General features: G+C 43.6%; 1 protein-coding gene across 1 annotated transcript; it reads left to right on the top strand.

Moving 5' to 3' along the window:
• The first annotated feature begins 2269 nt into the window (after nucleotides 1–2269).
• Nucleotides 2270–26889, top strand: CSRP1 (cysteine and glycine rich protein 1). Its single transcript, XM_053393683.1, has 6 exons — nucleotides 2270–2442; nucleotides 15516–15628; nucleotides 22211–22379; nucleotides 23249–23378; nucleotides 24326–24419; nucleotides 25138–26889. Exons 2-6 carry the CDS (start codon nucleotides 15517–15519, stop codon nucleotides 25212–25214), a joined length of 582 nt encoding a protein of 193 aa, XP_053249658.1. The 5' UTR covers nucleotides 2270–2442; nucleotide 15516; the 3' UTR covers nucleotides 25215–26889.
• The last annotated feature ends 360 nt before the right edge of the window (nucleotides 26890–27249 follow it).

Raw genomic sequence — 27249 nt, 5'->3', positions numbered from 1 at the left:
TGAAAAAAGGCGCCGGCGCCGAGCAGGACACCCCCGCGGCCATCGGAGAGAGGCGGGGCCGAGGGAGGCAAGCCAATGGGCGAGGCGGGGGTAGGTGGCCACGGGGGCGAGCGCTGCCGCAGTCCTCGGGTGGGCAAGGTAGGAGCAGGCGGAGGCTGGCCGGCTGCTCTGACAATAGGGGCGGGCCGAGGGCACGACGCGGCTGGGCCCTCTGGACTTGCGCCCCCCCAGATGTTGCGCCCGGTGCGGCCGGCACCCCTGGCACCCCCCACGCTACGCCACTGGAACATTCATTCCAAATAGAGCAGGGAATACAAAAAATGAATGGATACTGAATGCACCACACCAAGAATTACGTCTTTTTTTAAGCTTAAGTGATAATCATAGAATTGTATAGTTGGAAGGGACCCCAAGGGTCATCCAGTCCAACCCCCTGCACTGCTGGAATCCTGCCCCAAGCTGTCCCTGGGTGGGCTCAAACCACCAACCTTCTGGTTAACAGCCAGAGGTACTGATGCTTTGTGCCATTGGGGGCTCCTTAATCACTTGAGTTCTTGTTTGCATTTTGGAAATGTTATGCAGTGGCCCACTTTGGACTTTCAAATTTCAGCAGCACCCTGTGCGACGCCAAAATCTTAGAATAGAATCATAGAATCATAGAGTTGGAAGAGACCACAAGGGCCATCGAGTCCAACCCCCTGCCAAGCAGGAAACACCATCAGAGCACTCCCGACATATGGTTGTCAAGCCTTTGCTTAAAGACCTCCAAAGAAGGAGACTCCACCACACTCCTTGGCAGCAAATTCCACTGTCGAACAGCTCTTACTGTCAGGAAGTTCTTCCTAATGCTTAGGTGGAATCTTCTTTCTTGTAGTTTGGATCCATTGCTCCGTGTCCGCTTCTCTGGAGCAGCAGAAAACAACCTTTCTCCCTCCTCTATGTGACATCCTTTTATATATTTGAACATGGCTATCATATCACCCCTTAACCTCCTCTTCTCCAGGCTAAACATGCCCAGCTCCCTTAGCCATTCCTCATAAGGCATCGTTTCCAAGTCTTTGACCATTTTGGTTGCCCTCCCCTGGACACGTTCCAGTTTGTCAGTGTCCTTCTTGAACTGTGGTGCCCAGAACTGGACACAGTACTCCAGGTGAGGTCTGACCAGAGCAGAATACAGTGGCACTATTACTTCCCTTGATCTAGATGCTATACTCCTATTGATGCAGCCCAGAATTGCATTGGCTTTTTTAGCTGCCGTGTCACACTGTTGGCTCATGTCAAGTTTGTGGTCAACCAAGACTCCTAGATCCTTTTCACATGTACTGCTCTCAAGCCAGGTGTCACCCATCTTGTATTTGTGCCTCTCATTTTTTTTTTGCCCAAGTGCAATACTTTACATTTCTCCCTGTTAAAATTCATCTTGTTTGTTTTGGCCCAGTTCTCTAATCTGTCAAGGTCGTTTTGAAGTGTGATCCTGTCCTCTGGGGTGTTAGCCACCTCTCCCAGTTTGGTGTCATCTGCAAATTTGATCAGGATGCCCTTGAGTCCATCATCCAAGTCGTTGATAAAGATGTTGAATAAGACCGGGCCCAAGACAGAACCCTGTGGCACCCCACTAGTCACTCTTCTCCAGGATGAAGAGGAACCATTGATGAGCACCCTTTGGGTTCGGTCAGTCAGCCAGTTACAAATCCACTGAGTGGTAGCATAGTCAAGACCGCATTTTACCAGCTTCTTTACAAGAATATCATGGGGCACCTTGTCGAATGCCTTGCTGAAATCAAGGTAGGCTACATCCACTGCGTTCCCTTCATCTACCAGGCTTGTAATTCTGTCAAAAAACGAGATCAGGTTAGTCTGACATGACTTATTTTTCAGAAATCCATGCTGACTAATGGTGATCACAGCATTCCTTTCTTCTGTTTTATTGTTTTATTTCACAAGATTTATATGCCGCTTGATGCTAATAAAATCTCAAAGTGGTTTGGAAAAGTGTTTTTTTTAAAATAAGAGATATGGTTATTATTATTTTGCTGCCCCGATGCTTTTTCCCCCTGTCCCTGTTCTCAGCATCAGCTGCCTCGCTCATCCACTTGGGTGGGCGACCCTGCCCCGCTCCCTGCCCGCCTGCCTTGTTTGTTTGTTTCTTCAGAAAACGTGACCTCAGGCCTTTTGTGGTGCTGAGTGCAAAAAACAGACGAAGAAGGCGCCTCAGCAGCCAGCCCTCGGTCCCTCCCTCCTTGCCTCGCTCGCTCGCTCTTCCCCCGCGACTTTCTTTGGGCGGGCGCGCGGGCTGCGGGGTGCTGAGGGACACGCCTTCCGCCGAGCAGAACAAAACAAGCCCCGCTCTCGGGAGGCTTGAGCCCGGCCAGCCTGAGGGAGAAAGAGCCAGAGCGTAGAGGGACAGCAGTCAGCAGCCGGACGCGCGCCAGCATTCGCCAGGTAAGCAAGCGCCAGGCCCGGCCTTTTCCCTCCTTTTCCCGCCGTTCCACGGGCGGGGCACTTGGGCCGCCGCGGCTCTGCCTTGGAAGGCTTGGTGGCAAACGCCCTGCTGCTGCTGCTGCTGTTCCGGCTGCAGCGCGCCTGAAGAAAGTTCCCTTGTGGCGGCAGGGGCGCCATGTCTTGCCGCGCCTTTTCCCCTTATGTCACAGAGCTAACTTTCGGGGTTCTGATCCCCGTTGGTTTCCCCGCAGAAGCAGCCGTCTCTGCGACAGGAGTGTGCGTAAAATAAACTAATAAAATCCCTCGAGACGCACAAGCCCTGTCTGCGCCCTGAAAACGCACGCGCGGGGGGGGGGAGGTTACGCGAGAGTAAGCCACGCTTCAGCTTCCCGTAGAGCTGACGAGCCCTAAACCAAACTCTGCAGCCTCGACTGTGAGACATGATTCGCATCTTTTCTCCCCCTGCAGGGAAATGGTAATTATTTGGGGTCAATATGCAATTTTAAAAAGCATTGCAACACACTCAGCCTTACTACCTGATTCTTGGTTTTTCAGTTCAGAACCTGGTTTTGCCTTTGTGAATGCATCTTAAACGTTTGAGTGGGACCTCCTTTTTTGGAGTTTGGGGGGGCATACTGAAGAAAATTCTGCTCTGACTCCTCCAGAGCCTTCATTGTGATATGATGTCCAAAAGGCGTGTGACTACATTTCATTCTTAGCTGATGAGTGATATATTTCTTCTAAAAAGTATATGGTGGGCATCCTGTAGACCGTCTAGACCAGTGCAAGAAATCCAGAGTTTGAGCATCCCCATCAGATGGCTGTCCAGTCCCTGAGAAACTCCAGGAGAAAGAGCTGTTGTTCTCTGTTGTTGAACTGCTCTCCTCTTGAAGTCTCTTCCTAATGTTCAACCCATATCTACCCCCTGGAACTCAACCCATTAAACCTAGTCCTGCCCTCTGCCCCAGAAAAGAACAAGTACCAGTATTTGCCCTCTCCTGTGGGACAGCTGTTCAGGTTTTGAAGAGTGCCTTTGCATTTCCTCCCAGTTTTCTTGTCTCCAGTTTAATCATATCCAGTTTCCTCAACCTTTCCTAACACAACTTTCTATACCCCTGTGCATCTTCACTGACCTCCTCTGAATTGCCTACAATGTAAAGGGATGTGGAACCAGTGGTTGTCCAGATGCTGCTGAACTGCATCTCCTGCCATCCTGATCATGCGCCATGCTAACTGGATGGGACTTGGAAATCCAGCAATATCTCAAGATCCACAGATTCCCCACCCACAGGTTCCTCTTTAAAGTGTGGTGCCCGGAGTAGCATGATGGAACATACTGTGTGACACACCTTCTTCTTCTTCTTTGGCGATCACTAGTAGCCGAGTAAGATTGTCTTCCATAAACACGATTTTAACAATGAGTCCGTAAGTGACTGTGGAGGCCAATTCTGGATCCACATGTCCTTCCACAGTGGGGACATTGGTTCCCAGGTGGGAGTTGATCACGGTGTGGATTTGCCAAGCATGCCTTCTTCTTAGCACGTTTCTCCCTTGTGTCCTGAGTTTGAGTGTCTACAAAGTCCATGACACCTTTGGTAAAGGCTGTTCTACAACTGGAGCGCTCGCAGGCCAGTATTTCCCAGTTGTCAGTGTTTATACTACATTTTTTAAGAGTTGCCTTGAGACAGTCTTTAAACCTCTTTTGTTAACCCACCAGCATTACGCTTTTCAACTACAGTACATTTGCTGTACAAATACAGTCTGCTGAAATCTTGCTGGCATTAGTATTTAGGGTGGTGTATTAGGTAAATTCTTAATTTGAATAACAGAAGGAACAGTTCTACTCCTTGATAAATATCCCAAGGCTATTATTTCTATTGTTGTAATTATACACTGGCAATTATCTTCAACAGCAGTTGCATTCTGAATTCGTATGGTTGACTAAAAACTTCAGAGCTATTTGGTACCACAATTTCAAAAGTATTGAGCATGCTGAGTACCTGTTGAACATTTGACTTCTTTGCAAAAAAACTAAACTAAACACCATGGACCTGGCTGACTTAGAAGACATTGTAAGAGTTTGTGGAACTTCAGTTTAGGTTTCGTTAGTATTACTGATTCTCAGTGTACATCCTGTAAATATTCACATTTTAAGACTGGAAATGAGGTTAAGAGATTGTTAGGCACCTAAAAGAATGTTTGGCTTTTTTAAAAAAAAATTGAAGCAAGTACTTTAGATTGCCAGAGTTTGTGTTGGGAATCCTTATCTACCCTGAACATTGAAAAGTCAGTATTGAAGCCTGTTGTGGAAAGGTACTGGGCAGATAGTAGAGTGCATTGTGCTGAATGGAATTACTATAATCTTGCTTTGTCTAGTTGCAGTACCTCTTTACTTAAGAATTTGACTGTTGTTTAGTACTAAAGAATGTCCATTTATGGTAAAGCATGCTATTACTCAATGATCTGATAATTGCATGAGTGTCTGTGTTCCTTCCCTAGCAGACTTGGAACCTTCCTGACCACAAATGACTATTAGCTCCAAGAATGTGGTAAAACAACCACAGAAAACTTTGTGAGTTTGCGTAAATCAGGGTTTTTTTGCTCATGAAATAATTAGCTGGATTGTATGGTGAGGCTACTCCAGGCCTCCTGGGTTCAGATTCAGTTCTTTAGCCATTTGGCCAGCCTCAGTTTCTCATCTGTAACATGATAATATTAGTGATTTGCCTTAGAATCATGATCACAATAAGATAGTCACACAGGGAATTCAAGTGCTTCTTAAATGATAATTACTTGTAGAAATTGTAGAGGGAAATGGGACGCTAGGCACACTAGCAGTGGTGTACCTAGGCTCCCTTGCACCTTTGGCTTGTATCAGCAGCTCTGAAGCTGAGAGAGACCATGGACCAGAAACTCAAAATGTTTGCTTTTCATGCTCCATCAGTGACTTCCTCTGTGGCCATGTGGGTGGGGTCTACTCTACTCTTCTCCTCTCCTCCTTCATTTTTCCTCCTCCAGCAACTCTTGCCCACTCTTTCTTGCCTCCAAGCTCCAGTGGGTGCTCCCCATACATTTCAAATAAAGCCGCTGGCCAATTGGGCAGGGGGGGCCCACAGGGCTGCTCTGATGGCCCACACCAACAACTGGATTCCTCTACCAAGGTGCCTAGAGGAGCCTGCACACTTGCCTGCCACCCAGATCAGCAGAGGAGCGGACCATAGAGCGTGCTGAAGGGCTGGCAGGCTCCTAGCTGCTCTGAGCCAGAGTGGAGAGGCACGATTTTGCTCCCCTCTGGGTTTGCTCCCAAGGTGGAGACCAACCTGGCCAACACAGGGGTATGCCCCTGTACCCAGCCACACTTTCATAATGCAGACTTATGAGGATTGTCTCCCTTAGGTACGAGGCAGTCTCCCAATTCTCCCCATATCCACTCGTCATTGGAACTTCTAATTCTGGGCCCTGAAAAGTATGCCCCGCAACTACTTACTGCCTTTTCTTTTTACTCTTTGCCCCCATGTCATGAATGTGAATGAGCCTTAGAACGAAGATGTTGTAATTTACATTTAAGGAAGCATGGGGATTTTCTTCAGAAGCTGCAGTTGACAGACTAGAACAGGAACAGGAACATTATTTAGTGGTCTAAACCACTGAGCCTCTTGGGCTTGCCAATCAGAAAGTCGGCTGTTTGAATCCCCACCACGGGGTGAACTCCCATTGCTCGGTCCCTGCTCCTGCCAACCTATCAGTTTGAAAGCATGCCAAAAAAGTGCAAGTAGATAAATAGGTACCGCTTCAGCAGGAAGGTAAACGACATTTCTGAGAGCTGCTCTGGTTTTGGTGTTCCGTTGCGCCAGAAGCGGCTTAGTCATGCTGGCCACATGACCCCAAAAAACTGTCTACGGACAAACGCCGGCTCCTTCGGCCTGTAAAGTGAGATGAGCGCCACAACCCCAGAGTCGTTTGCGACTGGACTTAACTGTCAGGGGTCCTTTACCTTTACCTTTTTACCATCACCCCCAGACAGCATGGCCAATGGTCAGGGATGATGAGAGTTGTGGTCTTCAAAATAGCCACAGGCTCCTAACCCCAGGCACTGGATGTCATTCCAGCTTTTCCCCACATTTGTACAGATTATTTGGTTCTCACTTACCAGCTCTAACTTAACTTCCTTATAAACTGTGATGAATCCCATTAACGTTAATGGGACTAAAGTGGGTTAAATCCAATTACTTTAATTTTGTTATGGATAGGGATGTACAGTTAATCTCTTTGTTTTTCTAAAGTGCCATTTATCAGGCCACCCTCTGCTGCTGTTAAACTTAGTGGTTGCGATCTCATGCTTCATTAAATATTTCCTTTCAATGCTTTTTTTATTCTGCCAGTTTAACACAGATCAGTGCTATTCTGAAACTCCAGCAGCTGACCTGCAGTGTATGCCCTGTAGTGCATCCGACAACAAACATATGAGAATCTTGTGACTGGTTTAGTGGTGTCATAACGCAAAATATACATGATTTGAAGAGGAGCAAACTTCCCCCACCTGAGAATACTTTCTTCTTCTTTTTAAAAAAGTGTTGAGCTGCAAAGGAAGTCACAATCTGCCCTGTCTCTTGCTCAGCTTGAACTTCCATTACCTGCTATAATCAAGTAGCTTGTGGTACAGGCAACTCCTGCAGCTTCTTCCTGAGCATTATGGATGAGGGCTGATCTCATAATCACATTATTGTTTTGTGAAATTTCACCTCTACAGTTCTCTCCCTCCCCCTTCAGTATCATGACATGTTGTGTCCCAGCATACAGGGGGAGGGGGGAGAACTTAAACCAAAGTTGCTGCAGCTATATTTTCTGGTCCCTTGATAGACGGATGATTCTCCCATATTAGTATTGGATATATTCCCAGTGGGCTCAGCCTCTGAGTGCTCTACTCCTATTGTGCTTTTGCAGGTGGTGACTCATAGCTCAGAAGGAATCCCTTCCAAATGATAATGTAAACATTCGGAAAGCATCGGATAATCCATTTTAAAATTATACGTTCTGGCAATTGTCTCTTAGATTAGACATACAGCCATGGGAAATAGAAATACTGATATCCAATTGATACATGTGAATGCAAAGTTTAGATAAAGCCTACTTCCTTATGTAGTGTGGGAGACTATAAACAGTCATAATCTTACCGAGGGTGGAAAGACAAATTTCCTGTTTCAATTCATCAGCCGTTCAGCATCGAACCACATAATTTCTGTAGTTGGGTGCAATAGGATTTGACAGGCAAGAAGGGAAGGCCACCATTTGAATAGAACAAAGGATTAATTTAAAAACTGTAAACAATGATTTTGATCTAAATAGATAAGCAACAGCTGCGGCATAACCATGATTCTTAACTTCCTGCTGTCCCAGTGACCAGCTGCCCCTTCCCCCAACTGTATGTACGTGTATGTGTGTATATATTTTTATGTATAATGTTCCAATGCTGTTCCTCAGGAAATCACACTTCTTACACTCTTCCATTGTCAGAACTGTCCATTTATTCCTTCTCTCTGCTTCCTGTTCTTTACTTATCTATAAGAGGACTGGCCTTCTTAGTCCATGACTGCTAAGCTTCTTCAGAAGTTTCCAGTAAGAACTTTGTCAAAAACTTTTAAAAGTCTGTGTACTGTATACAATGTATACTGTATACAATGTATACTGGATCACCCATATCTGTATGCTTATTGACACATTATTTTTAGAAATGAACCAACAATTTCTGCCTAAACATAGCTGGTTCCTGCCTGGCGCAAAACGTTTAGTGTGTCATTTTGATTACCGGTAATGAGTGGAAAGTTCCAACTGCGTTTGACCTGCTGCTGTTGTCACCCTTGTACTTCTTTATTATTGCACTGGGACCATAACAATGTATTCAGGTGCTTCCCATCTTTCTGGGAAAGTATTTAGGTTTAGATTACATATATTGGGTGTCTTGATGGCTGTTCCTGAACTGCTGATCTCTGTTTGCAAAGTGCTGAGGACTACATATAAGCCTTCATACCATATGGAACTATGTCGGTGTAGATTGTTTACAAAATACAATATATCTACACCCTATGCATATTTAAAAAAGTGTGCAATTCAACATAATGCCACGAGAAATGCCACATCTGAAAGCATTTCGGCTTGGCAGACAGAATAATCCCCTCCCCCCGTGCACTGTTCTGGGGATTCTCCCAACCCCATAGGGCCAATTTCAGAGGGTGAATGGGGTGGTGAACCCCATTGTGCAAACAGAAGTCTAGTTAGTGCTCTGACAGTTAGGTGCAACCCACTCCATGTAACTAGGAAATCTGGTTATCAGATATTATTGCCAAATATATTTTCAAATGTTTCGTAACACTCTTAACTCAACTTTCTTATCATTTAAAAGGAGCAATTTTAAAAATCATTACTTAAAGGAACATCCTGCATCATATATATCCTTGTATGGTGTTTTCACTGTAAGCAGACCACTGTGAGTAAACTATAGCAATAGCAATCCTGACAAATCCTTAATCAGTTTTTTTTTAAATTTCAGAAATAACAAAAGATACACAACAGCAGTTTGCACTCTAATATAGCATCTACTTTTGAAAGATAATATAAGGGAAACAAGAGTTAGAAGAAGCAATAACTAATGAGTGGAGTAAGAGAAGACAATAAATAATTTACAAATAGTCTACTCAGTGTGAACTTAAATTAAGTATGTTACTGCTGACCATATGGTGTTTATTGTAAATAAGATAGTTATTTCCTAATAGAATAGTGGTACTCAGACCCGTCCCAAAATAGAGTAGGGTCACCTTGTGTCATACCTCCCCTTTCTACCACTTATCATATTTGTGAGTTTTAATTGAAAGAGGCATTTCCCACAACTCTATTCATCTATGGAAAGTTGGTTTATCTTCTTCCATTTATGCTGTTCTTAAAATATGAGTCACTGTCTCCAAATCCCCAGATCAGACTTGGCCTAAAAAGCTAACCAGTGAGTCCAGTGACAGATTGGTACCTATCTGGTTCTTCAGTTTTATGACACCCAGTATATGTCATATTAATTCTGTTTTCAATGTGAAATATTTATTAAAGTTAGTTATTTAATAGTTTTAAGTATTACAATGATGGGTCACAATACTTTGCTTTATCTGAGTTTGTGTTTAGTTCCAGTACTCTTTACACACAAGCAACCCCAATCCAGTGAGAGCAGTGTGCATGTGGATAGGAACCCTGTGGAGAATGCAAAAAAATGTTAGGGCCATTCAAAGCTGACAGCCTCAATCTTCTACCTGGTAGAGGGAGCAAATTTAGCTGTCCCCTTGAGGAGAGAGGATAGTGCAAACTCAGGCCATAACTCAACCCAAAATTGGTGCATTTTAAGCTGATAACCATTGAGCAGCTAAGTTCATACAGCTGCTCATAGGCCATGTACTTCTATATATATGTATTTCTGGATTGGAGCAGGGTTTTTTTACCTTGGCAAACCTTATTGAATCCTCTTTTAATAAGTGGAGTTGTTTGAAACACCTAAGTTTCTCGATACATACCCCTTTTTCTCATTGCATTTTAAGATAGGTTAACTTAAGAGCTGCTTTTTCCTACATCTTCCAATCTTTTACTTGTTTGGCATTGGCAGTGTTGTTTGGATGGAACAGATACTTAAGATTTGTGGGAAGCATAGAATAAAGCCTTGGTTCTTGAAATATTATATGCTGTGACTATTTAAAAGCAGCACTGCTGAGAATGCTTCACATGCAGAATCATCTAACTAATTAATCTTCTATTTCACTTAAGCTTTATCCTTGTTCACAGCCTTATATTTCTTCCTGGAACCTGAAGCTGTTGGGAGTCACAGCTGAGTTGGGGAGCACATGCTTTGTATAGAGCAGGGCCCAGGTTTGGTACTTGGCGATTCCAGTTAGAACAGGACATCCTATGGGCCTTCAGATGTTCCTGGACATCAGCTCCCATAAGCTGCAGACAGCATGGCAAATGGTCAGGAACAATGGAAGCTGTAGTCAAGCAAGGGCCACAGGTTACTTACTCATTCCTGAGTTAAAGGATCTTGGGTCAGGAGACATGGTCCAGTATCTGACTCTGTATAAATGCATCTCTTTTGAGTTATTCTAGCTAATAATTTGGAACTTTAGTAGTAGTAGTAGTAATAGCAATAGCAATAGCAGTAATAAGATTGTGACCTCTAGAATGTGCTGCTGGATTCAATTTATTTCAGGATATGTCTAGCTGCATCTAGTTAATCAGGTCAAGTTTAAGCCTCTTCTGTTTTTTACTTCATAGCCTCTCCCTTCCCCCGTTAAATAAATTAATTTAGTGCTAATCCTAGCTACTGGAATCTAATAGTAAAGTAAAGGGACCCCTGACCATTAGGTCCAGTCGTGACCGACTCTGGAGTTGCGATGCTCATCTCGCTTTATTGGCCGAGGGAGCCGGCGTACAGCTTCCAGGTCATGTGGCCAGCATGACTAAGCTGCTTCTGGTGCAACGGGACACTGTGATGGAAACCAGAGCGCATGGAAATGCTGTTTACCTTCCCGCTGGAGTGATACCTATTTATCTACTTGCACTTTGACGTGCTTTCAAACTGCTAGGTTGGCAGGAGCAGGGACCAAGCAACAGGAGCTCACCCCGTTGCGGGGATTCGAACCGCCGACCTTCTGATCAGCAAGTCCTAGGCTCTGTGGTTTAACCCACAGTGCCACCATCATCCCTCTACTGGAATCTAGCTACTGATTAAATCACTACAAAAAAAATGATGACAATGTGGAAATGCATAGATCAGATCCAAATAAAACTGTGTGTGATATCCTGGCCAGGTTAAAGATAACTCCAGAAGAATTTTGCAAATTGAGGACTTCTCACTGGCAAGGCACAATCCCACATATTTTCTCTTTGCATTTTTGTTCACTGATACTGTTGGTCTGCAGATTATTGATAGCCTGGATTTAGTATCTGGTCAATAATATTCAGTGGCTGGACAAACGTCTTGAACTAAACCCAATGCACCCAATGATAATGTGCAATGAGTGAGTGGTTGGCAGTCAAGTAGCATTATGTATTCCTAACCAATCTTGAACCCCCAAAAAGGAAGTTTTGCAGGTGCAACTTGTCATGAGAAAACCCACACATGCAGAATCTTCTTCTTTGACACAGCTATGAGAGGGCTTGTCCTCCTTTGCACCATCTGAACAGCCCTGCATTTGGAGCATGCAGAGATCAGGGCTTTACCCCAGCTGCTGAAGATAGCATAGACAATCTTATTATGCTCCCGTCATACACTGTGCAGCACTGAAAGGTGCTGTTCTGTAGGGACACTCCATTTTATTGAAAGCCAGGGCTGGCCTCCTTCCTGCTCAGCTTGCTGGGCTATGCCCCAGCAGAAAGAAATGAGAGAGAGTCTGAGCCACATTTCCTTTTAAGGCAATCCAAGGCTCCTAGCTGGAATTACTTGGCAGAGAGGGAGGGATACAGAACGTGAAAAGCTAGTTTGCAGGATATTGAGGTGGGAAGGCTGAGACAGACAACTGAGGGAAATATTTTTAAAAGGTGCATTGATAATAAAACTGCTTTTTTTCTTTTTCCACAGTTGCTGCAAAATCTCCCAGCCTTAGTCCAGTGTTTGTTGTTTTTTTTTCCTGGAAAGGAACTCTGGATGAGCTTCTCAGGCAGCAGCAACTTGCAGATCAGCCAGTGCACTTAAGCCAGGGTCTGCAGCCCTTTGCTCAAGAGGGCGGACTATGAGTATGGGCAGTTGGAGAGATAGGCAGATAGATAGATACCTAAAAACAGCCTTTAAATTAGGCAAGTTGAATGGAGAAAGGGCTACTGTACTTTTAACAGTTGTACAAAAGCGGAAATCTCAACAGGCGTGGCTTGTGCTGGGATGGAAAATGCTACACCAGCTGAAATCCCCTTGTTTACACAGGTACACCTGCTGAACTCCTCTTGTTTATGCAACTATCCAAGCTGCAGGCTCCCTGTCCTCCTGAGCACCTGGCCTCCACATGGGAGATTACCTGATTTGCCTTGTTTGAGCCTAGTGCTGCCACAGCTGTTTTTTATGCTTCTGTTTTGGAAGAAGTGTTATATTGTTGAACAAGGAGTTATCCAACTCACAAAAGGCAGAACTGGAAATATATATTGGGTTATTTTGCATTGTCAGTAAAAAGAAGGTGCTTACACCAAGCTGCTTTCTCATTCCAATGGATGGGAGGAGAGAGAGAGATATTCAGCTTTGCTTTGCAAAAACATAAGATTCAAATTTTTTAGTATAAGCTGTCTCACTTAAAAGTGTGATCTGGGCACTCTAGGTGTATATCAAGTTCAGGACCTCTTCCTCTTTTCTTCAGAATAACAAATTGTACCAATTGGGCCTCTGCAGGGAGAATCCACCTCGTGTATTTGTTTTTAGGCATTTATTAATTATTTACAGAATTTATACTACACCCTTTAGTCAGAAAGTGACTTCCAAACATCAGTTCCATGACAGTCCCTGCCCACAGGCTTTCAATCCAAAATAACATGGCACACAAAGGAAAGGGAATGGGAGGGAAAAGGAAAAGGCAAGTTCAAGCACAAGTTCTTAAAGTTACAGCTGATGTCAATGGCAATTCTGGCTGTCCATCCCCAGAAATAGTCTTCTTCTCAGGCCAGATCCAGGAGCAGAGCTGGTGACAGTGTCCAGGCAGTAGGACAAGGCAGCTCCTGCCACACAGTTCTTTCTTTGTAAAGCTGCTTTCATTGTAATCACAACCCTTGTAGGAGAGGGCTTGATGGAGGTGCCCTCTGCCCTCACCAGTGTAAGTGGCAGTTCTGGATGTCTTGCCACTCCTCCCAGATCAGATTGAGGCTGGGAGAACCAGGCAGCTCCTGCCAAACAGTTCTTAAGACTTGATGGCAGAGTAGTTATGTGATAAGAGAGGGGGTGTCCCTTCTTGAACCATGTGGACATGATCAAGATGGACTTCCTCTTCAGTTCTTAGTTCTCTAAGTTCAGCCAGAGAAGCTTAAGAAATACTGCTAACATCAGACTGATACTGTATATCACTAATTCAGAAAATGAGACTTCCTGAGCTCTTCAGCCATGCACTGCCCTGTTCCATGTTCCTTATCTGTTTATTTTTGGCCTTGGCTCCATATTTCTAACCACACCTTTCTGTTTTATTTTTTCCGTCCTTTTATGAGGAGTTGGTGGGTTTATGCACATCCTGGAAGAGAATGTATCACTGCAGTATTGGCCTTGTGCCTGGATCATAAGACTTCTTTCCTTCTAGGTTAAAAGCTACCTTGGACAGATTTGGCACATGGATGGCCTTCTCATTTCTGAGCCACTTGGTGCTTTATCTTAAGGTAGCATCCTCCTTGCGTCACACAAAATTAAGGTAAAGGACATTTATTCTGCAGGAAGCTAATTCACAGCAAATGCTTTACCTTGAGCTTTGCTATCCAGATCTTCAAAGCAGCGAGAACAGAGTTGCAACAGTGTGCCCTTAAAATGCCTAATGAAATTGAGGCAGTTTCTTCCGCTTCTTCCAGGCCCCCATTCCTTTTGTACATTCTCCTTCTGCTTCACCTCAGGTACTAAAATCAGCAGAGGTCTCCACCTTCATAAGCTTGGGGTGGTGGAGGTCCAGGAGAGGGCATTTTCCGTGGGAGCCCCTAAATTGTGGACCTCCCTCCCCACCAAGGTGTCTCTGGCACCTTCATTATACAGTTTCTGGTAAATGTTGTAGATATACCTCTTTACCCTGGCTTTTGACACTTGAGATGTATATTTTTAGGATCCATCCTATTTCTGTCATTGTAAGTTGTTTTAATGTTGTAACCTACACAAGGGCCTTAGGGTAAAAGACAGAAGAGTGGGTGGAATCATTAGGTACCTTGTTCCTGGCACTACTGTGGTGTCTAAAGGCATAATGTGAATATCTTAAACTGTAATGTGGCAATCCTACTAGAACTTCCCTCATCCCCATTCTTTATTTCAGAAATGTGAAAGCAATGAGACTTGGGTATTTGTAGAAATATACTATTTAAAACATAGTTGGAAATTCCTGCAACTTATGCAGCAAGACTGTTCACAGTATACAAACTGACAGAAGCCTTCTGAATCTGTGCCATTAATTCCAGTGAGTGACTCTTGCAGGCAAGGGAGGGGTATTACAGGCATGTGGTATTTCTCATTATCCCACTGTTAATTTCCTCCCTCAACATTCTTGGAATAGAAGTTGGATGTGGAAGACAGGGAGCCAAGTGAAGGAAGCTACTGACATCAGAGGCCAGTACAGCTCTAGATCTCTTTAGTGCATGTCTGCAATGTACTAAAGTCAGCAACATAAAACAGGCATAGGCAAACTCAGCCCTCCAGATGTTTTGGAACTACAACTCCCATCATTCCTGATCACTGGTCCTGTTAGCTAGGGATGATGGGAGTTGTAGTCCCAAAACATCTGGAGGGCCAAGTTTGCCTATGCCTGACGTAAACACCCACCCACCTCCATCATAACACGAGTGTGCTGTGAATGCATAAAAACAGTGCATGCAGGAAATACAAAGAGCAAGTCAAATAAGGGTGGCAGGAATGGGGCTAATGATGTGGCAACACCCTTAGTTATAGAAATATGCGAGCTGTTTATCTGGGTCCACACACTATGGTCTACAGTAAAGGTACTTTCTGCCACATCAATAAAGTCTGCAAACCATTCTCTTCACAGCTTCATGCAGGTTGATTATTGGGTTTTAATGGGTTATTTGAATGCAACCTTGGTAACTGGTAAGTCAGGGCCAGCCCAATACATTTGGGCACCTGATGCAAATGACAAAGTGATGCCCCCCTCTTTGTGATGGAATAAGGGATGGGTGAAGATCTATATAAGGAACAAAGAGGTAATAAAGATCCACATCAGGATCTGCTGCCCCTGTGAATCCTGCCACCTGAGGTGGTTGCCTCACCTTGCCTCATGGGTGGGCCAGTCCTGTGGTAAGTTCATTGTGCTACCCCAGTTCCCCTATCTTCAGTCAATTACATCCCCCCCCCCCATTTGTTCCCTTTACAGGATGCCGAACTGGGGTGGAGGAAAAAAGTGTGGCGTGTGCCAGAAAACGGTGTACTTCGCCGAGGAGGTGCAATGTGAAGGCAACAGTTTCCACAAATCCTGCTTCTTATGCAGTGAGTATGGCAACCCCAGGGATGTCTCTGATTTTCTTTTCATGCAGACATGCACAATACTCTTGCCAACATGGTAAATAAATTCTGGGATTTCTTCAGCAGCTAGTAGGGAATATGTTGCAATTTGGCTTTGCTGTTTTGCTGCCAATGCAAACTAGCTCTCTGTAAGGAAGTCCTGCAGTCTAACTACTATACAACACTGCCTCTCCTCTTTGGACAGGAGCACTGTAGAGCTACAGCAGAAGGTCGGCAGGTAGTAGGGCCTGGTATTTTGACTGCTGAGCTGCTTAAACACATGTCATGTATCTTGCCACATGTTCTGGCTCACACTCACAGGGTTGCTGTGAATATAAATTATGTAAATGAAAGAGAATCGTGTACATGGCCAAGAGCTCCTGGGCAGCAACATTCCAATGGAGGGGGGGACTAATAACCCATAGGCTGTATCCAGCCCCAAAAAGATTTTTGTGTCCCCAATTTGTCATTAAAAAATTCATCCACTTCTCTACTGGCTCTCTTGCTCTGATGCCATAGGGGTTTTTGTGTGTGCTTCCCAAGCCCCTCCAAATCTGTTTGTTTGTTTACTGAATTTAATTAAAAAAATTAAAAAGTGATTAAAGATTGTCTTAAAATAGTGTAGATAGCTGATGGAAAATTCTTTGAAAGTCAATCTTGAAAACTGCCCATGTCTATCACATGGGCCCTGAAGAGTCAATGTTCAATGTTCAAAAAGAGGTTAGCAACAGCCCTGTTCTAACCAAACTGCTTTCCACTTTGTACACCTGTCTAGTGGTCCCAGCAACCCAGGAAGTATCTACCGGGTACCTTGTCTAAAGGGATAAGCCTTGCTTGTAGCATTCACTGTGGCTCCCACCAGAATCTCTGCAGTACCCTGAGAATGTTTGCTTTAGATTTTGAACTGTGCATGCACAACTATATTTTGGCAGTACAAATCTGCAGCTCAGAATGTCCACCGAAACAGTGAAGGATTGCCTTCTCTAGTAACCCTGAGTAAAGCACACCAGTCATTTCCCCCCAGATTGCAAAGGAACATGTAATATGACTGTTCAAAAATTGGAGGAAATAAATGTTTTTAAAAGCACTTTTTAAACTTCCTGCACATTTACCAATCTTTTATCAGATCAGTTTGAAAGCTGGAACATTGTTGACCTCTTCATGTACATTACATATGCCAATGTTCAAATTGTTAGCTCATGTTTCAAATTATTTTGCAAGTTAAAATAGTGAAAGTTTTTTGAATCCTAAAATCAGACTTGTAAAGTGCTACTGATGGCCAGAAATGTCATGAAATTTTTCCTGCTCTATTATTTCATACAAAAAGGTTTCTGACGGTCCTTTTTATTGAGTCATCTGTGTTAACAGATATGGGAGCCTGCTTTCAAGTTGCATGGAACTCTTAATCAGGCAGGAGTAAGTGTTCCATGTAATTCAAAAGCTTTCTGTCCTACTCTGCCCTACAGTTCCTGTACTCTGCAAGCACAGCCATTAAATGTCCATGCACTGTAGTGCTAGTCATAGGTGGTAAAGGTAAAGGGACCCCTGACCATTAGGTCCAGTCGTGACCGACTCTGGGGTTGCGGCGCTCATCTCGCTTTATTGGCCGAGGGAGCCGGCGTACAGCTTCCGGGTCATGTGGCCAGCATGACTAAGCCGCTTCTGGCGAACCAGAGCAGCGCACGGAAACGCTGTTTACCTTCCCGCCGGAGCAGTACCTATTTATCTCCTTGCACGTTGACATGCTTTCGAACTGCTAGGTTGGCAGGAGCAGGGACTGAGCAACGGGAGCTCACCCTGTCGCGGGGATTCGAACTGCTGACCTTCTGATCGGCAAGTCCTAGGCTCTGTGGTTTAACCCACAGCGCCACCCGCATCACTAGTCATAGATGGTAAAAGGTTCTATATTAAATTGTTTCATAACGGCAATAGATCTCGCTCTCTCTGTAACTCCATTCTAATTGACAGTGAATTCATAGCCAGAATTTTAAACCTGATAGGCCCTGCCTATTGAAGCTGAATGTCAAATGTAGAGCCTCTTTAGCCAGCTGGTGTTGACTTGGTTGTTGTTTTTTAAATAAAATAAAAAGCTTTCTGTTCTTGTGCTCTGCTCTCTACTGCATCCAATGTTAGGCTTATCTTCACACTAATGCTGTGTTTGTCTTTTCTTATGCGCTGTGTGTCTGATGACCTCCTGTGTTTGTGTGTTCCGCCTCTGAGAATCTTGTATATGCTTCAGCTTGCTGAATAAACTAAACTAAACAATAGCTGGTGAAAGGAAATGCGGCTAATCTGCTAATCTCAAAGCACTGAAGGAAATGCCCTCTGTGATGGGACTGTGTTGACCTGGGGCAACAGCTGTTCTCTAGTTTAGCAGCTGGAAAATGTGATTTTTACTGCAGCTATGGACATCTTAAAACAAAAGTTGTGCTGCTCTCTTACTGCACAATGTGTACCAATCTCTGGTCCCTGTGACCACATAAACTCACTTTGACCCTAACAAAGGAGACTTAATAGGAGCAGTCTCATCTGTTGTTCAAGTGACTTGCCTGTTCATGTATAATGTGCGTGTGGAGATCTAATTTTTACATCAACCTTAAGCAAAGCTACAGGGGGGAAATGTCTGAAGTAGGGGAAGAGCTGCAGCTCCTGGGGAAGGGCCATAGCTCAGTCATAGAGCATCTGCTTTGCATGCAGAAGGTCTCAGGTTCATTCCCCAACATCTCTAGGTAGAGCTGGGGAGAGAACCTTGCCTGAAACCCTGAAGAGCCATGCCAGACAGTATACAGACAGTACAAAACTAGATGGACCAATGGTCTGTGCAAGTAACTGAACACTTGTGGACTTGCAGATATTATGGCCTCAAATAAGAACACTTCCAGGCTTGGGGAACCAGGAGACCCAAAGATCACACCATTTGTTCACCAGAGAGCCAAAGTCTACATTGGAGGGTTGCTAACCCACAAACAATGAACTGCATTACCAGCCATGTTACAAATGTGAAGAGAGATGAGACAGAATAAAATTGCCAAGTCATTTATTTATGAAACTTTTATACCACTTTTCTGTTAAAAATAAACAGAGCAGTGCATTGTTTGGAACAAACAGTGAAGAATATTGCATGGCAGGAAATCACCATTAACATTCCTCTGAATATAAACTAAGCAGAGTCTTAATCAGTAAACTGTCAAGAGAACTTGATAAATCAAAACCCTTAAAATAAAAAAGGATGTAGCTCCTCAACCCCATTAGCCTTTACCATTTCCAAATAAGATCCAAGCTCTGTTGTTTGTGGGGGGTGGGGGTGGGAGGAGAAGTTCCTAAACATATCAGCTTCCTGGACAGTTACTGAGAAGGGGCCTCATTTGCTCTGAATGAGAGTAAAGGGAACACACCAGCAGTGAATCAGTTCCTGTTCCACTGATTACAACAGAGAGCAACATAGTTAATCAGTGACGCAGTGTAGAGCACGTAAGTGTAAGTAAGTGGTGGGCTTGGATTACATCAAAACAAACACCAGATTCTTCTTGAAGTGTGTGGATACGCTAAACAGCTGTCATCTGCAAACAACCCCAAACCTAGCCCTTTTTAGCTTTTCTGAGCTCATTGGTATGGAATCTCTGCTTCAGAACTACGGCTAACATCCTGATTTCAAATAAATAAGAATGGCATCTCAGCGAGGCATTTGGCAGTGGCTTCTCAAAGATTTGTATACAGTGCTGAGCAAAAGGTCCTTTGATATGGAGAGGGCAAAACTCTGAATGGGAAGAAGACACACTTCAATCCCCTTCACCAGAAACATAGAACCAAGTATCTTTGATCAAAGCTGATTCCCCTTATATATACTATAATGACCCAGCAGCCCAATATGACACGCTGTTCAAAATAGCTGAGCCTAACTTGTAGTGATTGTACAAGACATCCAGGCCAGGCAAGTTTTGGAACTCCACTCCAAGAAATGTAAGCTGTTTTTGATGGAAGAGAGTTTTGCAGCAATCCTCCTTTGATGGCAGCACATCTTGACACTCCTCTTCCTATTAATTCTCTCTGCTGGAGGGCTAGACCAGTCAGAGGAAAATAGTACCATATTTGGTAATGAGGATGGGATATTCAGTCTTGGAGACCCATATTTAGTTGCAAGGTATAGACTGTTGCTACTGTTGCTACTGTGGCATTCCTAGGGGAGCGATCTGTTTTGTTTTCGCATTCTTTAAGAGTAAGACAATTTTATTTTGGGCTAAGAGGCAAACTCCAGCCTCCTGAGGTTTTAAAACTTGACTGCTGTTGGCAGTCTCAACATCTTCTCTCTCTCTTTAAGGACAATATAGAACTCAAGGCTCTAATTCCTTTGCAGTTGGGAGAAACATAACATTAGCTCTTGGCCTCAGTTCTGATCCTCCTTATCCTTGAGGCCATCGTTCTTCTACTCTTCTTACCCTCTACAGTTCTGACTCTAGAATCAAGGCAAGGGTTAAGAGAGGACACCAGTATGAGTGATGCTGAGGTCTGAATGTGCATTTGAGAGAGGAAAATGTGTTTGTGTGCAACAGTGAAGCTGTCAGATACTGGATAGCCCAGGCAGAAGCATCTTTGTCTGCAGTTGGAAAGCTCTGTCAATTTTCTTTTTCAATAATTTTTTATTGATTTTCCATAATATTTAACAAATTGTCACCAAAATAATACAAATTACTACAAATTCAATTCAAATTTAAAAGCTTATTTCCCACACACCCCAGATGTTCCCTCTATTTTCCTCCCTCCTTTCCTGCTCCCAATAAAATAACTTTTCCAACTATCATTTCATGATACAGTCATCCCTTCTACCTACACACCACCTGTTCAATTACCAATTTTTGCTGTGGCTTTTATACATTGTTATAAACTGTCCTCAAAATAGTTGAGTAGAGTAAGTCCTCTTTTATCTATCTGTAATAGTCATTCATCAATTTTGAAACATTTCCTTCTGATACCACTTTGCCTGAGAAAGACAGATCTTGCTTCCTCCCAGACAACACACACACATTCTTCCCTAACATGGCCTTGAGCATTGATGTCTGACATCTTGCCCCAGTAATCAACAACTCAGCCTCACTGGTGCTGCATGCAGAGGGTGAAAATGAAACCCCTAGAATTTTGGGGGGTATAAATATATAATATACATCACCCCCTCACACTACTAATCTCCCAGTGTCACCCACCTCACATTTTGCCAAAATTTAATGCTGCATTTTACATACAAACAGTTCATTAATAAACATAATCCATATCTCTTCTTTTCTGTCTGAAAGTCTCAGATGCCGTCAATATGGTATGCATTGTGGTCCACCCTGTCTCTTTCACTGTTCTTATTTCCAGCTTCAAGGGGTAGGGTTGATATGATCTCAACAAAATCCATATCTTCTCTCCATTCTCCCCCCTAAACTAATAAATCTTCCTGCAGTCCATCCTGCCAATCCTCAGTTCCATTACGTCCAACTCCACAGTTTGTTCTCTTTATTCTTTATTATTTTAATTTCACAATACGAAGTTTCAAGGAGTGGTCAAAATCCCTCAAAGTCCCTCAAGGCTGTTCCTCTCCATCTTCTTTCAAAGTCCTTAGTTATAGAAGTACCCAAAGAGGTATTTTTAAAGTCACTCTTCCCAAAAACTTTACATTCCATTGCTTTAGGGGAGAGTAGATAATGCAGACCCTCCCAAAATGACTTAAAATATTGCCTCCCTCCTCTCCTTCCATGTCTCAAGCAAAGCAGAAATAAGCATCTTTCATTCTTTCCAAACCTTTCCAAATAGATGGTTTTCTCCTGCAGCATAAATCAGGATCTTTTCAGGGGGGTGCCTCTTCGCTTGTCAATTATGTCCAAATTAAATGGTATTCCACAGCTCATCACAGTAACTTGCTGGGGCTGTCCTTGGATGGAGCCATTGAGCCCAGCACCCTCACCTTTTCATCTGAGAGAGGAGGATTTCCACCCTACCCCCACCCCCCGCGAACACACACAGGACTTGATCTCCTTCCGCAGGGCCTGTAAGACAGAGCCATTCTGCCTGGCCTTCAATTTGAATTACCCTGATCCTCTGTTCCCTTTCCTCTTCTATGAAGAAACCCTTTCTGGGACCCTACATTTAAATTCTTCTCTGGTCTCCTTGCTGGCCCTAGTAGGACCAACTTGGCCAGTTAGCCCTGGTGATCATTTGATGTCTACTGACTGGGTTCTACCCCCCCCAAAAAAAATGACCCCTGAATTTTTGAATTTTATTGATGTTGTATTTTATGCTGTTTTATGCCATTTTAAAGTCACATTTTAATCAATGTTTTATATTTGCTGTTAGCTGCCCTGAGCCCAGTTTTTAAACCGGGAAGGGCGGGGTATAAATAAATCGTCATCATCATCTTGACAGTAGCTCTTCAGTGTCATCTGTACTTTGACCCTAATTCTCTGTGGCACTGCAGCTATTGAATGGCTACCCACAAATCTCCTCAGGTAGCTCCTTGGAGAAAGAAGGTCTGATACGTAAAGCTCCTGAAGGCCTTCTAACTTTTGTCTCTTCCTTCTCCCTTCCTTGCAGTGGTTTGCAAAAAGAACTTGGACAGCACCACAGTAGCTGTGCATGGAGAAGAAATCTACTGCAAGTCCTGCTATGGGAAGAAGTATGGACCAAAAGGCTATGGATTTGGACAGGGAGCAGGGACTCTGAGCATGGACAGGGGGGAAGGGCTTGGGATCAAACCTGAGCAGTAAGTTGTAAATCTTTCTCCATCTTGGTAACAAGTGTGATCATATTGTCTGTCTTAGGTGAATATTTTATTTCTTGCTCATGCAGAAAAGGGAGTTACTTCTGGAGAAGTCCCTATAATTCAGAGATAATTCTGACCCAATGCTGCTTTTGACTAAAATACCATGATGCTCTCTCATATATGGGGAAAATCCCCATGACTGGCAACAATTTTAATATGGGGACTTGATCAGTTCCCAAGTGCTTCTGGGTGCAGAAAAAAATGCAGCACTCTGATTATTTAAATGTGTGGCCTGCCCCCTCTTAAACACCCTAACGTATTGGCATTATCTATAATCTAGACAAAAACCAACAAAACAAGCCCCAAACCCTCTCTTTCCCAGGTTAACCTTGATCACAAGTGCCAGCTTGAATAAGGCCCTGTCTAGCGATAACTGTGCCAAATATGGATGTTTTAGAAAGTGAAAAAGCAAACATGGGCACTCTATCTTGTGGAATGACACAATTTCTGCACCCTCTCCTAAGCTGTAGTCCTTGACTGCTGCTGTATTGAGTATGTGACTGAAATTATCTGGATGAGTACCAGACCAGATTCTCAGTGATGTAAACAAACTATGTGGTCTTGTCCCCAATGCCTCATGGTATGCAGCACACTGACCTGACATTCACCCGCAAAAAGGGAATTTTGGGAACAACACTATCCTATAACTTACCAGTCCCTAGAATACTGATGGCACACTGTTTTTGTTCCCCACTCCTTCCATAGCCACAAACGGAATTGGCTGTCACCAATATCCTCCTTCCCTGCAGACTCTACAGTCTACAAACCTGCAGACATATAATGATTGTTTCCCTGTCTGGACTCCACAGGCCCCAGCCCCACCAGCCTACCAACAATCCCAATGCATCCAAGATGGCGCAGAAGGTGGGTGGTGCTGACGGCTGTCCCCGCTGCGGACAGGCTGTGTATGCTGCCGAGAAGGTGGTTGGAGCTGGAAAGGTAAGAGCCTACTGTTAAGAGCTGAACCTCAGAGTATAAATCACACACTGGTGTGAGAGTAAATCAAAAACATTGGGTGCAATGGGGAAACCGCTTCCAGTTGGGGTTTCCTGATTTGGGGCATACACAGTGAAACACACGCGTGTGGAATTTCCCCACATTGCAATTTACACTAAAGTTGTTGCATGGGGTGGAATTTAATGTTGCAGTATTATGAATGTTCCATTTTCAGAAGTATTTCAGCTTGCCAGACAGAGCAAATTCCCCTCCCCTCTCCACTTGGGTTTCTTCCAGTGCCCCCTGAGCCAATTGCAGGGGGCATGGGGAAGGGGACGGGAAGAAGGCCCATCGCACAAGCAGAATCCTTGCACAGGGTTTCCACTCACAGGCTCCTTAGGCAAATCCTGCCCATAGAAACTATGTCTGTGTAAGAACTTCATGTTGTAAGAAGCAGCTCTTGAGTGCTCAACAACTTTTTGTGAAGGTGCTCAAAACAGCCTTCAAAACTTATCCTCTGTCAGATTAGCATGGATATTTTTGCAGAATCAAGACAGAAATGTGGCATCTTTTTGTTGCAGTGTACACTGATCTTTGGAATTCCTTGCTCCAAATTATGAATAAGGCTAGCAGCATAAATGAGGCTAAGCGATTACGTAGGAATATCAATGAAGATAGTTGGGGTGTATACATTGTCTTCCTTGGGTTGCATGCAAACCTTCAAATGCTAGAACCTAGGAGTGATCACTAGGAATTTGGAATATTTCAGTACAAAACAGTATTTGGGATGAAAAGATGGGTGACTGGGCTGCCGGCCTCATGCATTGCCAGTGAGAATTACTGTCTTAAAAAAAATAAGAACCTGACAACACCTAATGTAGGAGGCCCAAAGTGTCATGGTGAATACTTTTACTTGCACCCTAACATCTTGTCTTCTGTGTTGTCCTCAGTCATGGCACAAAGCATGTTTCAGATGTGCAAAGTGTGGTAAAAGTTTAGAGTCCACTACTTTGGCTGATAAAGACGGTGAAATCTACTGCAAAGGTAAGAATTTATATTTCAGGATGTCTTGCTTGTGTTAGATTTCTAGTGAGATGTGATGGTTAGTCACGGGTCAATGTGTCAAATGTGACGCTAATGCAAAGGGTGTTCTGTCCGCCTCCAGATGGTCTTGGAGGACCAGGATGCAAAATTGCAAAAGGTTGCTATTTAGGGCTTTCATAGAACCGTAGGTGGCAAACCTCTAGTATTTATAACTGTTCCTTGACTTGCAGTGTAATAGTGAGACCGATAAATTCCCCCTACCCTTCATCAGTTTGCCCACCTTGATAATATCTAATGATACCTACAGGTATATATATAAACACGTTTTTCATATCAGCACAGTGTGTCTTAAGACCTAAACAACTCGCAATGCCCTTGTCTTGTGTAACTTACCGCTGATGCTCATTGTTGTTGTACAAAATTATTAATCACAGTGGGTGGGAAGAGGCTTCTTATCTCTATGCCTCTAGTGGGTTTTCCACTAAAACTTTTAAATGCAATGGCTGCAGATTGCAGCCTCTACAGCTGTGTTTTGTAAAAAAATAATAATAATGAAAGTGTTTGAAATGGAGTGGGAGAAGTTACATGTGTGTAGTTTGCCCCTGAAAAGGGAAGTGTAATTTTCCTGCTTTTGCTCAGTGATTTATGCTGTATGAACTGTTGGTTTGCCGCATAGCCAACACTCTGACCGTGTCTCTCTTCACCTTTTCTCCTGCAGGCTGCTATGCCAAGAACTTCGGACCCAAGGGCTTTGGCTTTGGGCAGGGAGCTGGAGCACTTGTCCACTCCCAGTGAAGAGCTGGCCCATGAGAGACTTTGAAGTCTCCTCTCCAGCACTGAATGCTTTGCCAATGCTAAACTCATCCAGACTGACCCTCAAGGCAATTTCACCAGTTCTTGCAAATGTATTAACAGTAACAGAATCTGCTGCTTTCCAGTGTATCACTGGCCCACCTCCTGTTTACTAGCTCAGCAGCCAACCATATAGTCCTGACCCATATGCCCTAGAAGACACTAAAGTTTCCAATGATCTGCAGTGGGCTCTAACCTACCATGGCTCACATTAATACAGTGGCCTTCTTAAATACAGTTTCACGCTTTCAGCCACAGCTGAAACTATATACAGCAGAGAGCATAGCCATTTCCGTATATAAAACACTGTGATAGCTTCTTCAAAACACCTCTTCCTCCCACCCCTAGCAAAGGTTATTTTTGTGAGAACATATTATATATTGTGATATTAAGTCTTATTGAAAAGTCAAGTGCAAAATATGAAGCTGATCAAAGATGATTGTGGACCACAAGGATAAAGAGCTGAAAACTTAAACTACTTAGTTGTGTACAAGTGATACAGAGAAGGAAAGGGAAAGTGTGTAAACATGTACAAAAGTGTAAATAAAGCACTTTTCTAGAGTTTGGAGGAACTATGCAGGCAAATCCTAAACTGTTGTAACCTTGAACATTTCAGAAATATTACTAATATAGTATTAAGGCACTTTTTCATATTTGGGAGAATTTAGATCATATCAAAATAAGGTTTCAGAGACTGATACACAGGTGCTTTCCCTAATGGCATTGCCCACCATTCCTGTCACTCCTAGAAGGTGTACAAGTTTGAAGGTGTACAACCAAAGATTCAATATTTGTTACTTACGGCGACTAGGACCACTGAGAAGTAAAAGGTTTAGAAGTCCAATTTGCTACTGCTTCAGGTTATCATCAGTCCTTTCTGTGTCACTTCCCCCTTGAACAAAGGAAGTGCTTAATGGGTCAGCTTCACTTCTTTGCCTTGAGGGTAGCCCCTGTTTGTTCTTGTCTCTGCTTAGGGAGGTTCCCTGGGCAGGAGAGGACCTGCCTATTGCATTGTCATGGAACTACAGGCACCTGAGTATCCTGTCCAAACAAGCACTAAAAACAGGAGCTGTCAGATTCAATTCACTTCCTGCAAAGCTCTTAATGTAATAGAAGATTGAAGCCAGTGATTAACTGGACCTGTAGTGTATCATTTTATAGGGTTTAAGAAGAGATTAAGGAAGATTCCAAACCACAGAAGCTGTAGATCTTCTAAGCATCTATATATGGGGTCTAATGTTTGCAGTCTTACTTCTTTCTTTTATGAAGCTCAGGGGAAGTCTTGCTTTCAAGGTATAAGCCTTCAAATGGTTTGGAGCTTTTTAACAGATAATCTAGGTCACGTGTCCCCCAATTTATTTAGCACAATATGGGTCCATATTAGTTTTCAGTGTGATCTAAATGCACAGTTCATATCCTTTCCTTTAGGATGCAGCCTGAATAATGTTTTAATCTCTCCGCTTTAGGGGATTTGCATGAAATTAGATTACATTTCTGTGGGTCCATGCACATTTGTTACAAACTTGCCAGAAAACCTGTAGTAATAACATTTTTACAATGTTCTGTTACATACTAGAGCAAATAAAATTCCATGTATTCAATAAAGCGGTTAAAAGGAGTTTGTGTGTCTGGCTCTCCTGTATTTAAGGAAGAGGAAACCTGCCATGAATCTGTCTGTGTGGGAAAGCCTGCATGTTTGCAGTTTCTAGAGATGAAGGCAGAAATAATGCATGCGGGTGAGGGAAATAATACATGCACAGAGATATTCTCTCCCCCTCCCCCCGCCTGTCACTGTTGAAAAGCATTTGAATCTGCACTTTGAGCTGATGAGGGCATTTGTAGCTAGCAACTCTAGCAAAATTGGGTGGGCCACCCAGGAATGTCGAAGGTGATTTGTCACAAGAGGAGCAGACCAGTCTGAGTGCTGGAACTCTGGGTCTGTGGCAGTCCTTGAGCTGAAATCAATTGGAAAGTGAAC

This window comes from Podarcis raffonei, chromosome 6, assembly GCF_027172205.1.
Source record: "Podarcis raffonei isolate rPodRaf1 chromosome 6, rPodRaf1.pri, whole genome shotgun sequence".
NCBI lineage: Eukaryota > Metazoa > Chordata > Lepidosauria > Squamata > Lacertidae > Podarcis > Podarcis raffonei.
The sequence above is the reverse complement of the archived record's forward strand: the minus strand, read 5'-3'. Positions and strand labels throughout refer to the sequence as shown.

What these genes read in the sequence shown, in the direction of transcription:
- CSRP1 (XM_053393683.1), top strand. Translation starts at nt 15,517, where the DNA reads ATGCCGAACTGGGGTGGAGGAAAAAAGTGTGGCGTGTGCCAGAAAACG. An exon ending in CTTGGGATCAAACCTGAGCA is followed by an intron (nt 22,380 to 23,248) that starts GTAAGTTGTAAA and finishes TGGACTCCACAG; the next exon opens with GCCCCAGCCCCACCAGCCTA. An exon ending in CGGTGAAATCTACTGCAAAG is followed by an intron (nt 24,420 to 25,137) that starts GTAAGAATTTAT and finishes TTTCTCCTGCAG; the next exon opens with GCTGCTATGCCAAGAACTTC.